At 37.5% G+C, this 12,719-nt stretch overlaps 1 protein-coding gene across 4 annotated transcripts in view; it reads right to left on the bottom strand.

The window, feature by feature from the left end:
• Positions 1 to 1,955: 1,955 nt before the first annotated feature.
• Positions 1,956 to 12,719, bottom strand: part of WDR47 (WD repeat domain 47) — a 62,290-nt gene continuing 51,526 nt past the window's right edge. For all 4 annotated transcript variants that reach the window (XM_070785980.1, XM_070785982.1, XM_070785981.1 and 1 more), the window contains 5 exons: positions 9,550 to 9,719; positions 8,578 to 8,748; positions 7,745 to 7,876; positions 5,001 to 5,219; positions 1,956 to 3,308 (listed from right to left, as the gene is read on the bottom strand). In XM_070785980.1, the coding sequence (XP_070642081.1) occupies positions 3,166 to 3,308; positions 5,001 to 5,219; positions 7,745 to 7,876; positions 8,578 to 8,748; positions 9,550 to 9,719 (835 nt within the window). In that variant the 3' untranslated portion in view covers positions 1,956 to 3,165. The remainder of the gene's footprint in view (positions 3,309 to 5,000; positions 5,220 to 7,744; positions 7,877 to 8,577; positions 8,749 to 9,549; positions 9,720 to 12,719) is intronic.

Below are 12,719 nucleotides of genomic sequence, written 5' to 3'. Positions count from 1 at the left end.
AACTAATGTCTCTGCTTTTGAATATGCTATCTAGGTTGGTCATAACTTTCCTTCCAAGGAGTAAGCGTCTTTTAATTTCATGGCTGCAGTCACCATCTGCAGTGATTTTGGAGCCCCCAAAAATAAAGTCTGACATGGTTTCCACTGTTTCCCCATCTATTTGCCATGAAGTGATGGGACCGGATGCCATGATCTTCGTTTTCTGAATGTTGAGCTTTAAGCCAACTTTTTCACTCTCCACTTTCACTTTCATCAAGAGGCTTTTTAGTTCTTCTTCACTTTCTGCCATAAGGGTGATGTCATCTGCACATCTGAGGTTATTATTTCTCCCGGCAATCTTGATTCCAGCTTGTGCTTCTTCCAGCCCAGCGTTTCTCATGATATACTCTGCAGTGTGGCCAAAAAACAAAAACAAGTAGGTTGTGGAGAATTCGGAACTCTTTCGGAACAGAATTAGTTTGATCCCACTTAGAGGTAAGTGGGATTGCTGGATTAAACAGTAATTCTGTTTTTCATTTTTTGAGGAACCACCATACTGTTTTCCACAATGGCTGCACCATTTTGTATTCCCTTCAACAGTGCACAGAGTTCCAATTTCTCCACAACCTACTTGTTTTTGTTTTTTGGCCACACCACGTAGCATGTGTGATCTTAGTTCCTGCATCAGGGATCAAACCTGTACCCCCTGCATTGGGAGCACAGCCTCAACCACTAAACCACCAGGGAAGTCCCTATTATTATTTTTTTTTTGATAGTGGATCTCCTACTGGGTGTGAGGTGGTTTTCAGTTGCATTTCCCTAATGATTAGTGATAGAGTATCTTTTCACATGCTTATTGGCCATTTGTCTGTCATCTTTGAAGAAATGTCTATTCAAGTCTTTTGCCCATTTTTAAATTAATTTTTGATAGGAGACCTTTATATATTCTGAATATTAATCCATTATCAGACATGACTTGCAAGTATTTTCTCTGATTTCATGGGAAATACCCTTTCACTGTTATGTCTTTTAGCTTATCTCAATTTTTAAAAACACTTAAACATTTAAAAAATGAAATTTGGGTAATTCCCTGAAATCCAGTGGTTAAGACTCAGCACATTCATTGTCGTGACACAGGTTCAATCCCTGGTCGGGGGACTATGATCCCACAAGCTGCATGGCATGGCCAAAAAAATAAAAATGAAACTTGAATCAGACCTCTGAAGCTTCTGCCAGGGAGAAATCAAGGTCTGTACCACCCTCCCATCCCCACTCTCCTTCCATGAACCCCCCAACTAAGGAGTCAGAGAATGTAGATACTCCAGTTCTCTTTTCTCACATGAAGCTTCTCACATTTACTTCCATGCAGAAGACAGTGAGGATGCACAGAAAAAATGACATATAACCAGATAGCTATTGAAATAAGGTAACTTTTAGTGCTTATTGTCTAATGCACTGCAAAGGGAAAACGAATACCCAACATACTGGAAGATCTTCAAGTTTTCTCCCTGACAGTGATGGAGGTAGAAGACATAATTTTATGAACACTTTTTACCATGAAGTTGATCTGGTTTACCTCAAGAAACTGCCCCCCCTTTTATTCCTACTTTTAAACTTAACACTAATGACCTGCTATAATATCTAGAATGTGTAGTACTAAGTATGAAAGTACACTAAAGGAGACTGGCCTGTTTTTAGCAAAATTCTCTTCTGCATACCTGAGAGGTAGGAAAACGGTACTATTGAATAGCCACAAACTAATCAGATTTTGTTTCTAAAGTACTCAGTTCAGTGTAGCTGCAATCTAACTTAGAATTTATACATTTTGCCTGGCTTTTATTAATCAACTTTCACAGTATATTCAGGGTAGAAAGTTCTCTAGATAGTGAATAAAAGAAAAGACACAAAAGTTGCCGAGTAAACTGGAGAAACAGCATTCTAGACTTAAAACCAGAGACACTGAGAGACAGGAATAGTTTAGGTGTGAAGAGGTCTTTATTGAAATAATAGCACAGTTACACTTCTAATACCTTTTCCACTTGTATACAATAGATTAAAAATGCTTGCTACATACAGTGCACAGACAGTTCAATAATTAGAACCAACTCAAATGCATTTAAAATAAATAGCCTATTTAATAATTTAAAGTAAATTACTGTACAATATGAAAATAAAGGTACATAAATGTTAGGATCTACAATACCATAGAAATAAAACCATTATTCTGAATTACACAAAACAGTGCAAGAAAAAAAGTCCAAATAAGCTTTTGGAGTGCAAAATTTAAATTTCCCATTTTAAATTATCATGCAGACATAGCATTTCAAGCCATGCTATAGTCTATTGCAAAGTCTTAAATTTTTAAGAGGAAAAATGCTAGCCAGTAAATTTACTGTACCGTCAAGTTCTGCATCACATAACGCTGCTGCTCTGCCTACAGTACAGTTTAGAAGGGAGGTATCTTGTTGCATTCAAAAAATTGAAATGAACAAGTTTCTGAAGCAAACACGTTTACCTTTTAAGCCTGAAACAAAATAATATGACAAAGTAATAATTATATCCCTGGGTTTAAGAAAAAAGAAAAGGCCTATACCACATAATGCACTAAGAAGCAGTTTTCCATCCATTTTAAAACTCCATAATGATCCTTAGTTAAAGTAACAATGTAACTCTGGAGAGACATAAAATTCTGACCTCTAGCTGAAAAGTGATACAGTATCCTCAGGGGTTGTGAGAAAAGCAAAAGTAATTTCTGAATACCTATGTTTAATCTGTGTAGAACTTGGTTGCGTTACATGTAGTAATATGCTTAAAGTATAGTTCAGTTTCAGTATGTATATAAAACTGTTATTTAGGCAAAGATCAAGGAATGCATTTAATACTAAACCGAACACACATCATCCACCTTGACTTTGAGTGCACACTGACAACATAAGAGCTCTTCCGCAGACTTTGGCAACAAGACTACATACAGCAGGTCACAGCAGCACGAGCTCACGTGGAAGACTCAAAGCACTGCAGAATAACACCACCCAACAGCTCCTATGACAGGGGTACATGGTAATAAGGGGCCTCCTCGTGCTAAGCCACTTTCCAGGTCAACCCATGTTCTTCAGCTTCGTAATGTTCACAACTCAGTAGTCTTAAGTCTCTGCTTTCACTGCATAGATTGACAGTGGCTGTACTCTATCCATTGTAAGTCCAGAGGGTTACAGTTCTGTCCGCAGAGGATGACAGGAAGGAAAGATCCTGGGTGTGCCATCTGCACTGAATCACTTTGTCTTTGTGTTCCCCCACCACCATTATAGGAAGCTGTTTGGTGAGGTCTCCTAAATTAAAGAAAAGAGATTTGATTTACATTACAGAATATGTATAGATTTCATAGGTCTCCTATTACTTTAAGACACTACAGTATATAAAAGCCTAACACATTAATATAGTACACTGAAAAGTTTAAACAGTTTAAATTACTGAAGACCTAATTACATGAGCAGTATTTGGTAACACCTGCACAGCAACATGACACAGCTGCCACTGTCTCCCTGAAACTCTCTCACTCTTCCTATCTCCTCGACTTCAGTGCCACTACACCCCAGTCTCCTTTGATGACTGCCCTCTTCTTCCTGACTTAAATTCTGGTGAATCCTAGCAGTCAGCTTTCAAATTTGTTTCCTTTCTACCTCACCTGCTACGAAATTTCATCCAGTACCATGCTACCATAGCCATTTAGATACTTACACCATCCATGCATATTTCATCACCAACCTTGACTTCTCATCTGAGCTTCAGGCTGGTATACAAGTAGCTATTTGACATTTCATTTGATTGCCTTACCAGTCATCTTAAGTTTAACTTGTTTAAAGCAAACTCTTGATTTTCTTGCCTAAACCTGTCTCTCTCCCTACCTGTCTTCCTCATCTCAATTAATGGTACCATCTGCTTTGCTCATGCCAAAAACCTAGGAATCAGCACTGATTGCTTTTTTCCCTCCCTGCCCAAATCTAACGGAAACAAATTAAAATACATTCCTAATTCAGTCACTTCTTACTATTATACCTCCCCGTCTACAACCCTAGTCCAAGCCACCATCATCTCCCATGGAACTGGTCCAGTTGCTTTCTCACTAATATTTATACTTATAATCCACTGTCCCTATAACTCAAAATTATTTTTTAAAATTTCAGACCGTATCACTCCCTGTTTTAAATCTTGCAAAGGATTCTTATTCTGCTTTTTAAAATGCCTACAAAACCCTGCCTCTGATTTATTCTCCTGCCTCTCTTTCCTTTGGTTCACTAAATTCCAGCCACACTGGTTTCCTGTAGTGTCATGATTAAACCAAACCCATTCCTGCCTCAGCACCTTAACCTATGGTCTGTTCCTAGGGTCCTGGCATGGCTTGTCCTTCTCATCAGGTCTCTGTGCAAATGGCACTTCTTGGTGAGACCTGCTCTAGCCTGTCTAGCATAGGTTTCCCCTGTCTACCTTGTTACTTTCTCTAACCTTGATAATTTTTTAATAGCACTAGCCAATACCTAAAATTACACTGTTTATTAGTTTGCTTTTTATTGGCCTCTAAAGTGTAAGCTCCATCTGTAAGAAAGTTACCTGTCTTATTCATCTCTCTATCTGTCCCTAGTTGGTATACAATAAACACCTGCTTAATGTATGTTTTAAAACAAAACTAGATACTGGAAATATACAGATTATATTAATACCCTAAGTATTTTAAAGTAGGAGTAAATAGGAGTACATAAATGTATATTTTAACATTTACTATCATTGATCTCAAAATGATCCAATATAATAAATGTTGATTCTTTTAAATATTTTATAAACCATTTAACAATTCACTTGGTTTAATAATTTGTCACAATACATTACCAAGTAATTTGCTCATAAAAGCTATAAAACTGAAACCTGAAAATGATGTATAGTCAATTACACTAGATTAACATAAAAGAAAGACCCCAAGTACAATAGGAAAGACTAAAAAAAGAGGGGAGAGCAACTTCCATCACCTTGTAGGTCTGTCACCTTTATTTTCATGTCATAGGATCCTGTTAGCAAGTAGTGAGCTCCAGGAGAGAATCGGACAGAGCGAACATCACTGGAATGAGGGTGGTAACTTTGCACCATTCTTCCTCCTCTTATGTCATATAACATGCAGCTGGAATCTTCTTGTCCTGTGGCTAAAAGACGGCCACTAGGATCTACAGCTACAGATGCCACTGCACTGCCTGTAGAGCAGGAGGAATGAAAGTTTCAATATGCAAAAATCAATACAGTTAAACTTCAACAGCTATTTATTTTCACTGAATCATACACTAAAGATTTAATAAGCTTGTTAATACTGTTCAGTTATAGTAGAAGAATCCAATAATCAACTGATAAATACTTGCATCCTTAGAAGCAAGATTCTGTGAGAAATGAGAAAGATCTTTTTTTTTTTTTTTGGTCCTCTGGGAGAACCCCCTGGAGCTTTACCTATAGTGCAACAGATGAGCCACCTTTCCCAATGCCCCACTGCTGGTTAAGTGTCCAGAATTCTCCTATGCCTAGCTCAGAGTCTAGCTGGGAACAAAAGATTAAATAACAAAATGTTTTAGGACACAGTGCGGAAAATATCTCTAAGCAACACATAATTAACTACCAACAGGAACTGAACCAAAAATAAGCTCTGAGTCCACAGGTCAGACCCTTTAGGCCATACAACAATGCCTCCAAGGGGATGCAAAATGGTTCTCAGGGGACAAAAAAATCCTAAATGTTAACAAGGGTTTGGAGCCCTTCAAAGTTTAGCCCTACCAAACCAAAATCTCATTCCTTAGTATTTAATTTCTCTTGTTAGGAAAAAAATAATTTTGTTTTTCCCCATAGGGGAAGCAATAATGAAAATAAGGTTGACACACACTACTGTAAACCAAAGTGGCCTGGGAAGAAAAGGGGGACCTAAGTCAGGTCCTGAAGAACAGTAAATAGTATAAATAAGAGAGAATGCATTTACATAATTACACATACATGTAATTAAAAATAATCTTTGCTTGAATTTTTGATAGAGAAAAGAGGCTATCAGGAACAGTTACATGAGAAGATGTTTAAAGGAAAAGAATAAAAACATTTAAGGATAGGTAGTTTAGTTTGGCTGGAGTTACTTGATTTAGTATGTTAACATAAAAGGTAGCTTGTAGCTAAGACATAAAGGCAGGTTAGGGCTAAACCTGTCAAGCATCTTGAAAGCCAAACTGTACAGTGTGAGCTTGTTCCTGTACAGAGTACAACATCACTGCAGGTTTCTCAGCAAGAGACTTACATGACCCAAGGAGTGCTCTAGGAAGATTAATATATGTGAAAGTGTGTATCAAATTAAAATGGACAGACTACAGAAGGGAACCCACTGGAAGATAAGATAGAATAGCAAAATAATGAAGAAAATAGGGCCTGAATGTTGACACACAGATTTCAGGAAAAACTGAATAAAGAATCAATAGTCTTGGCAATTAACTGCCTGACGGGGGGGCAAAAAAAAAGAAGTCAAAAATGAGCCCCAGATTTCAAATCTAGATGCATAAGGAAATAAGAGAACCATTATCAAAAACAGAGAAAATGGGAAGAAGAGAGGATATAACGAGTTTAGCTTTACACATGCAAAGTTTATGGTGACAACGGAAATCTAGGTTCATTTATTCAACAGTTATTATAACACTACTGCTTTGGGCCAGGCACTATGGTAGGTGCTAAATCTACCCTGAGAAATAAAATATATATGACTGCTGCCTTTGTGAAACTTAAAATATTTGTATTGAAGGAGACCACACACAAATATATAATCTTAAGTACTGATAAAGGAAATAAATGAAGTCTAAAGGAAATAAATGAAGTTCAAAGACAGAAATAACAGTAAGGTCCCAAATTAAGGCAAAGAAGACTTTTCTGGCTAGGTGCTAGAAAGAGCTGAGACCAAATATGAGTAGCACTTGACCATGAGAAGACAAGTGGAAGAGCATATATGAGTTGATTCAAAGTACAGAACAATGTCCATGAAAGCTGAGAGGAAAAAGCATTTTCAAAGAAAACAAAAAAATTAAGAATGAAAGACAGGCGTTTTCACTTGGAAAAGTACCTTAGAATTGCTATTAAAAAATAGAAAGGCAGAAAAGGGACTCAAAAATAATGGCAGAATACTGTGTATATAACACAAAGAGCAGTAACCTCAGTTTACATGGAGCAATCCTTGTTAAGTTAAAAAAGTAAGGCAAATATGCTACAATTTGTGTCTGTGTATATGTGTGTTTAAAGGAGAAGGGAAATTATACACAAACATTTTGGTTATATACTTACAGAGTATTTCTAGAACAATAAATAAGAAACTGGTCCCTTAGGGGAAGACACCAAGAAATGGGAGTAAGAAGACAGTGATCTATAACCTTTTGTTCAATTTCTGCCATATGTATGCATTTAAAAATGTTCTTTTAAAAGGTCTGAGTTCTAAAATGCCCTGCTAACAGAATAATTAGGGCATGATATTTAATCTCCCTGGGTCTCGATTTCCTTAGTTGAATATTATTTTTACAAATAGAATAACAGATGAAGGAATTTAAGAATTTAAAGTAAATTTAAAGTAAGAATTTACTCAATAAAACACCAAGTATTTAGTTTATATTGTTCTGATTTTTTAATATTTTGCAGGGGCAAAGAAGTAGGTCAATGCAATTTATAAAGTTTCTTTCTCATATAAATGTATTTAAATTCCAGAAAAACCTACCAGTTCCATGGAATGTTGTGCCAACAACACGAACACAGCTTGGTACTCGAAGATCCCAGAATCTAACAGTCTTATCTTGGGAACCAGATGCAATCATCCAGCCACTCCAAGTATAAAGTGCTAAAATATGCCCTATAAAAGATCACAGAGTCAGTTATTACTGTGGGACAGTACTTTGCTATAACACATTCAAAGCTAAGTATTCTTTATTGTTGAGAATGTTTATAATCTAGTTACTCAAACTGTGTGGTAGAGATTTTCCACATATATCAAATATATTGGCAATTTTCAAAAAATTAAATTCAGTAAAACTTGTATCAAAATCATAAACCTTTTGTGATGAGTCAAATATTTCAGGACATCATAATTAGTACTGAAAAAAAAAAAAGTACCATTTGAAATTATGGCAAATTTTCCAAAGAGGAAACACAGGATTGCAGGGTTACATCACCAGCTTTGGACGGGAGAGACCTGGGGAGATACCTCTGTTCTGTCATGATCAGCCATAAGATAATGAGCAAGTCATTTTGCCTTTTCAAATTTTGCTTTTTTCACGTATAAAAATGGAGACAGGAACTTCAGGCTTATAAGGTTGTTGTGAGGGTTAAATTAAGGAATTATGTGTATAAGTAAAGGCTTTAGCAAACAGGAAAATGTCAGCTACAGTTACTGTGTTGTTATCGAAAGTTCATGACTTAGTTTTTGAAATAAAACGTTCTTCTCCTGAAGAAATCCCTTTTGATGCAATATACCCTCATTAATGAAAATGCATTGGGGAAAAAAGCATGAGATGAACAAAAGAAAGAGTAGCATCTGAGACTGATATCACATACCAGTATGTCCACTCAGAGCATGGAGGCCCTGTCCTCTCTGACAGTCAGTTGTATAAATGTTACAATCCCCTGCTCCAGCACTTATCAAAATAGCTCCACCACTTTCTGGGCCTTCCATAAATGCCAAGTCTCTAATTGTCCCATCATGCATACTAAATTCCAGATCCGGTCCTGAAACAGCAATAAGAATTTTAAAAAAAGACGCTGCTCAACTTACTGTGATAACTTAAAGATTGTTAAACTGCCTCCAAACTGACTAAGAGGAGAAGAATGGTAGAGTGGTATGCTCTATAATCATTTGGGGATTGATATAATAATCAATTTCATTTTACTGAATTAAAACAAAATCTTCAAGAAATCAAAATATCGAGGGGGCGGGGCGGAGCGAGGGAGGAGGGGCGGGCCGCCGCTGCCACGCCAAGGCCGGGCCCCCAGCGCGGGCCCCAGCCCCTCTGGCGGCGAGGGGCGGTGCGGATGACTTCTCCCGCCTCCACGGGCGCGCACGCCCGTGGCGGCCCCGCGCACTCCGCCGCTTCGCCCATCGCGCGGCGCAAGCAGTCGTTCTCCGAACCCGCGGCCGGGGCCCTGGCGTGCAGCGTGGGAAAAATAAAAAATAATAAAAAAAAAAAAGAAATCAAAATATCGATTCAGTTACCACCATCACTAAAAGAGAGCCATATACAGAGTTATCTTCTTGGCTTAAAAGCCAAGATAAATCTCAAAAGAAAATGAAAGAAAAAAACAGATACTCTAGAAAATTTCACGAATACAAGTCTGGAAGTTATTCACCCAGCCACCTTGTAAGAACTTACTAAAAAAGAATAATGCCTCATGAATGCAAGCAATTGTAAACAATTCTTAAAGGTATATTCTTGGATTTTACCAAAAACAGTACAGAGCTGTATTAGAGACACACATGGGGAAACATAAAGAACACACTAGGAGGCTATTGCTTACATACTCGGCCCCTACCTGTTGCATTACAAGTCTCTGCATTGAAGGGCAGCACTTTGACGTATTTGTCATTTGACCCTGTCGCAAGTAACTGCCCACAGGGACTCCAGGCCACACAGTAAATGGATCCTTTGTGATGTTTATTCCTTTTAAAACGTACCACTGGCTGCTTAGGTATGTCATGTGCACTGGAAAGAAAAATTGCAAAAAGATATTTCAATTTCTTGCTTAGTAAATGAATGTGAAGTTTCTGTATTATGGTTGTTCTTGAGGGAGAGAGCAAAAACGTATCAGACAACATGTTAATAACACTTTTCAAAATCTTAGATGAAACAAATTTAAAGCATATTTAAAATCAAAATCCAACCATAAAAAATTATTAACCATTATTATACTAATCTTGAGTCTTATTTCAGACCACATACAGAACAGGATATTTTTAAGTCTTCATATTTTTCATGGATTTTAATTCAGAAACTCAAAAAAGATTTCTAAAAAAGAGCTAGTAAGTCTTCCAAATTTAAAAAGTTCGATAAGCATTTATTAAACATATAATATGAGCAACTGCCTGGGGCAAAGAAAAGACAAAGGATAGAGAAAAATTAAAAGCAGCTAGAGCTCTGTCCTGAGTTTAATATATCTGGCAGAGATAGATGTTTCACGACTATCCACATACAGTAAAGGAAGTATTGAATATAAATGTTATAGTCCAATACAAAGTACTAGGCCTTAAAGGACAGGGAGAATTATTATACAAAAAGATGAAGGCAGGTGAACTGCTTCAGTGAAGACAAAACACAGTAGAGACCCCGGTCCAGCATACAGCATGGGAAAAAGTCTGTGGGACTGGGAGAAACCTGGGGCATTCCAGAGACTGAGAAAGATAGGATGGGTGAGCAGCTGCAAGTCCAACTGAGGAAGGTCTTAAATGCCATGCTCCTTGAGAGCTTGGCCTTTAATGGGAGCACAAAGTGAAGAGGAACTAAAAAGTCTCTTGATGAAAGTGAAAGTGGAGAGTGAAAAAGTTGGCTTAAAGCTCAACATTCAGAAAATGAAGATCATGGCATCTGGGCCCATCACTTCATGGGAAATAGATGGGGAAACCGTGCAAACAGTGTCAGACTTTATTCTTCTGGGCTCCAAAATCACTATAGATGGTGACTGCAGCCATGAAATTAAAAGACGCTTACTCCTTGGAAGGAAAGTTATGACCAACCTAGATAACAAAGGTCCGTCTAGTCAAGGCTATGGTTTTTCCAGTGGGCATGTATGGATGTGAGAGTTGGACTGTGAAGAAAGCTGAGCACCGAAGAATTGATGCTTTTGAACTGTGGTGTTGGAGAAGACTCTTGAGAGTCCCTTGGACTGCAAGGAGAGCCAACCAGTCCATTCTGAAGGAGATCAGCCCTGGAATTTCTTTGGAAGGAATGATGCTAAAGCTGAAACTCCAATACTTTGGCCACCTCATGCGAAGAGTTGACTCATTGGAAAAGACTTTGATGCTGGGAGGGATTGGAGGCAGGAGGAGAAGGGGACGACAGAGGATGAGATGGCTGGATGGCATCACTGACTCGATGGACGTGAGTCTGAGTGAACTCCGGGAGTTGGTGATGGACAGGGAGGCCTGGCATGCTGCGATTCATGGGGTCACAAAGAGTCGGACACGACTGAGCGACTGAACTGAACTGAACATTGGTTTACTGGAGTAGTAGCCTCTTATTTGTACTTTAAAACATAGGCTTAAGGCCTTATTAGGTATAATGATAATATCAAGTCTCTGTAAGAAAATGTATTAACACATGTTTTTGGAGATCCATCCTAAAGGGTGAAATGACATATCCATTAAAATACTTCAGCAAACAAAAAGGATGAAGCAAATACAACCAAAAATCTTGACAGTTATTGCATTTCAGTGTACTAATCTCCACTTCTGTGTATGCTTAAAATTTTCATAATTAAGACATTTTTAAAGAACAAGAAATATTGATAAATCTTCAATTCTTAGAAGGTGTTTAATAGTGATAGAGAAAATAAATCAGATCAAAAGATTCTCTTTTCAGTTGCATATCAAGTTCATTGCTAGGGCCAACTAATTTTGTTTTTTTTTCTTTTTTTAAATTTTATTTTTAAACTTTACAATATTGTATTAGTTTTGCCAAATATCGAAATGAATCCACCACAGGTATATCTTCAAATAATTCTTTAAATGGATTTTACCTTCATCCATTTTGCTCCATCTCCACTGCCATCACACCAGCCATTGACAACAGCCTCCTCCTACTTTTCTCTTAGCATTTAATCTTACTGTCATCTGACCCAAAGTTTATCACAGTACTGTTCTGTTGAAAACTTCCAGCAGTTTCCCTCTGCAGTCACCATAAAATCCAAAATGGACACAAAGCTCTGCGTAATTTAGTTCACATCTACTTCTGTAGCCTTATCACACTCTGCTCACTGTACTCCAGCAGATCTGAACTCGTTTTGGTTCCTTAAAAAGCCAAGCTCCTTCTCATTTCATGATCCCTCTAACCTTATCTTCTTCCTTGTTTTCACATGGCTAGGTTCTATCCACCCACAGATCTCAACTTTAACACCTCTTCTTCAAAGACGTCCTACTCTGACTCCCCAGTTTCCTCATCTCTCCATCTTACTGTTACAGCACCTTATACTTTCTCTTCAGAGCACCTATCACAATGTATAATTACATTTATGAGTTTGTCTATCTGGATAATGTCCACCTTCTCCACTAAAACAGAAGTTCCATAAGGTCAATAAATATGTTTGTTTTACTCACAACTATCCCCAAAGCCTAGCACAGAGAAGGAGCTCAAAATATATTTGTTAAATAAATGAATTTATTTTTCATAAAAATCAGTTTCTTTAAGAAGAGTCTATGAAACACTTGTGCCAGCATGAAAAACACAAAAAGGGAGAGTCAGTTTAAGATCAGATGAACCCTAAATATATAAAGTCTTTGGCACTGCTTCCTAATTGTTTTTTGCTCTTTTCCACTCTCCGATCTGGAATTCTACCTATTCTCTCTCATATAATCCTATAGCACCAATAAATGACATTACTATCACCTAACGTGATCCATATTCCTTTTCTCAACTTTTAAATGCTACTACAGACCAAAAGCCTAAATTTCTAGTTTCAGATACAGAGATATACCAAAAAATGCAAATAAA

The sequence above is a fragment of the Bos indicus genome, chromosome 3 (assembly GCF_029378745.1).
Source record: "Bos indicus isolate NIAB-ARS_2022 breed Sahiwal x Tharparkar chromosome 3, NIAB-ARS_B.indTharparkar_mat_pri_1.0, whole genome shotgun sequence".
Classification (NCBI taxonomy): domain Eukaryota; kingdom Metazoa; phylum Chordata; class Mammalia; order Artiodactyla; family Bovidae; genus Bos; species Bos indicus.
This window is presented reverse-complemented; position numbering and strand designations above follow the sequence as displayed.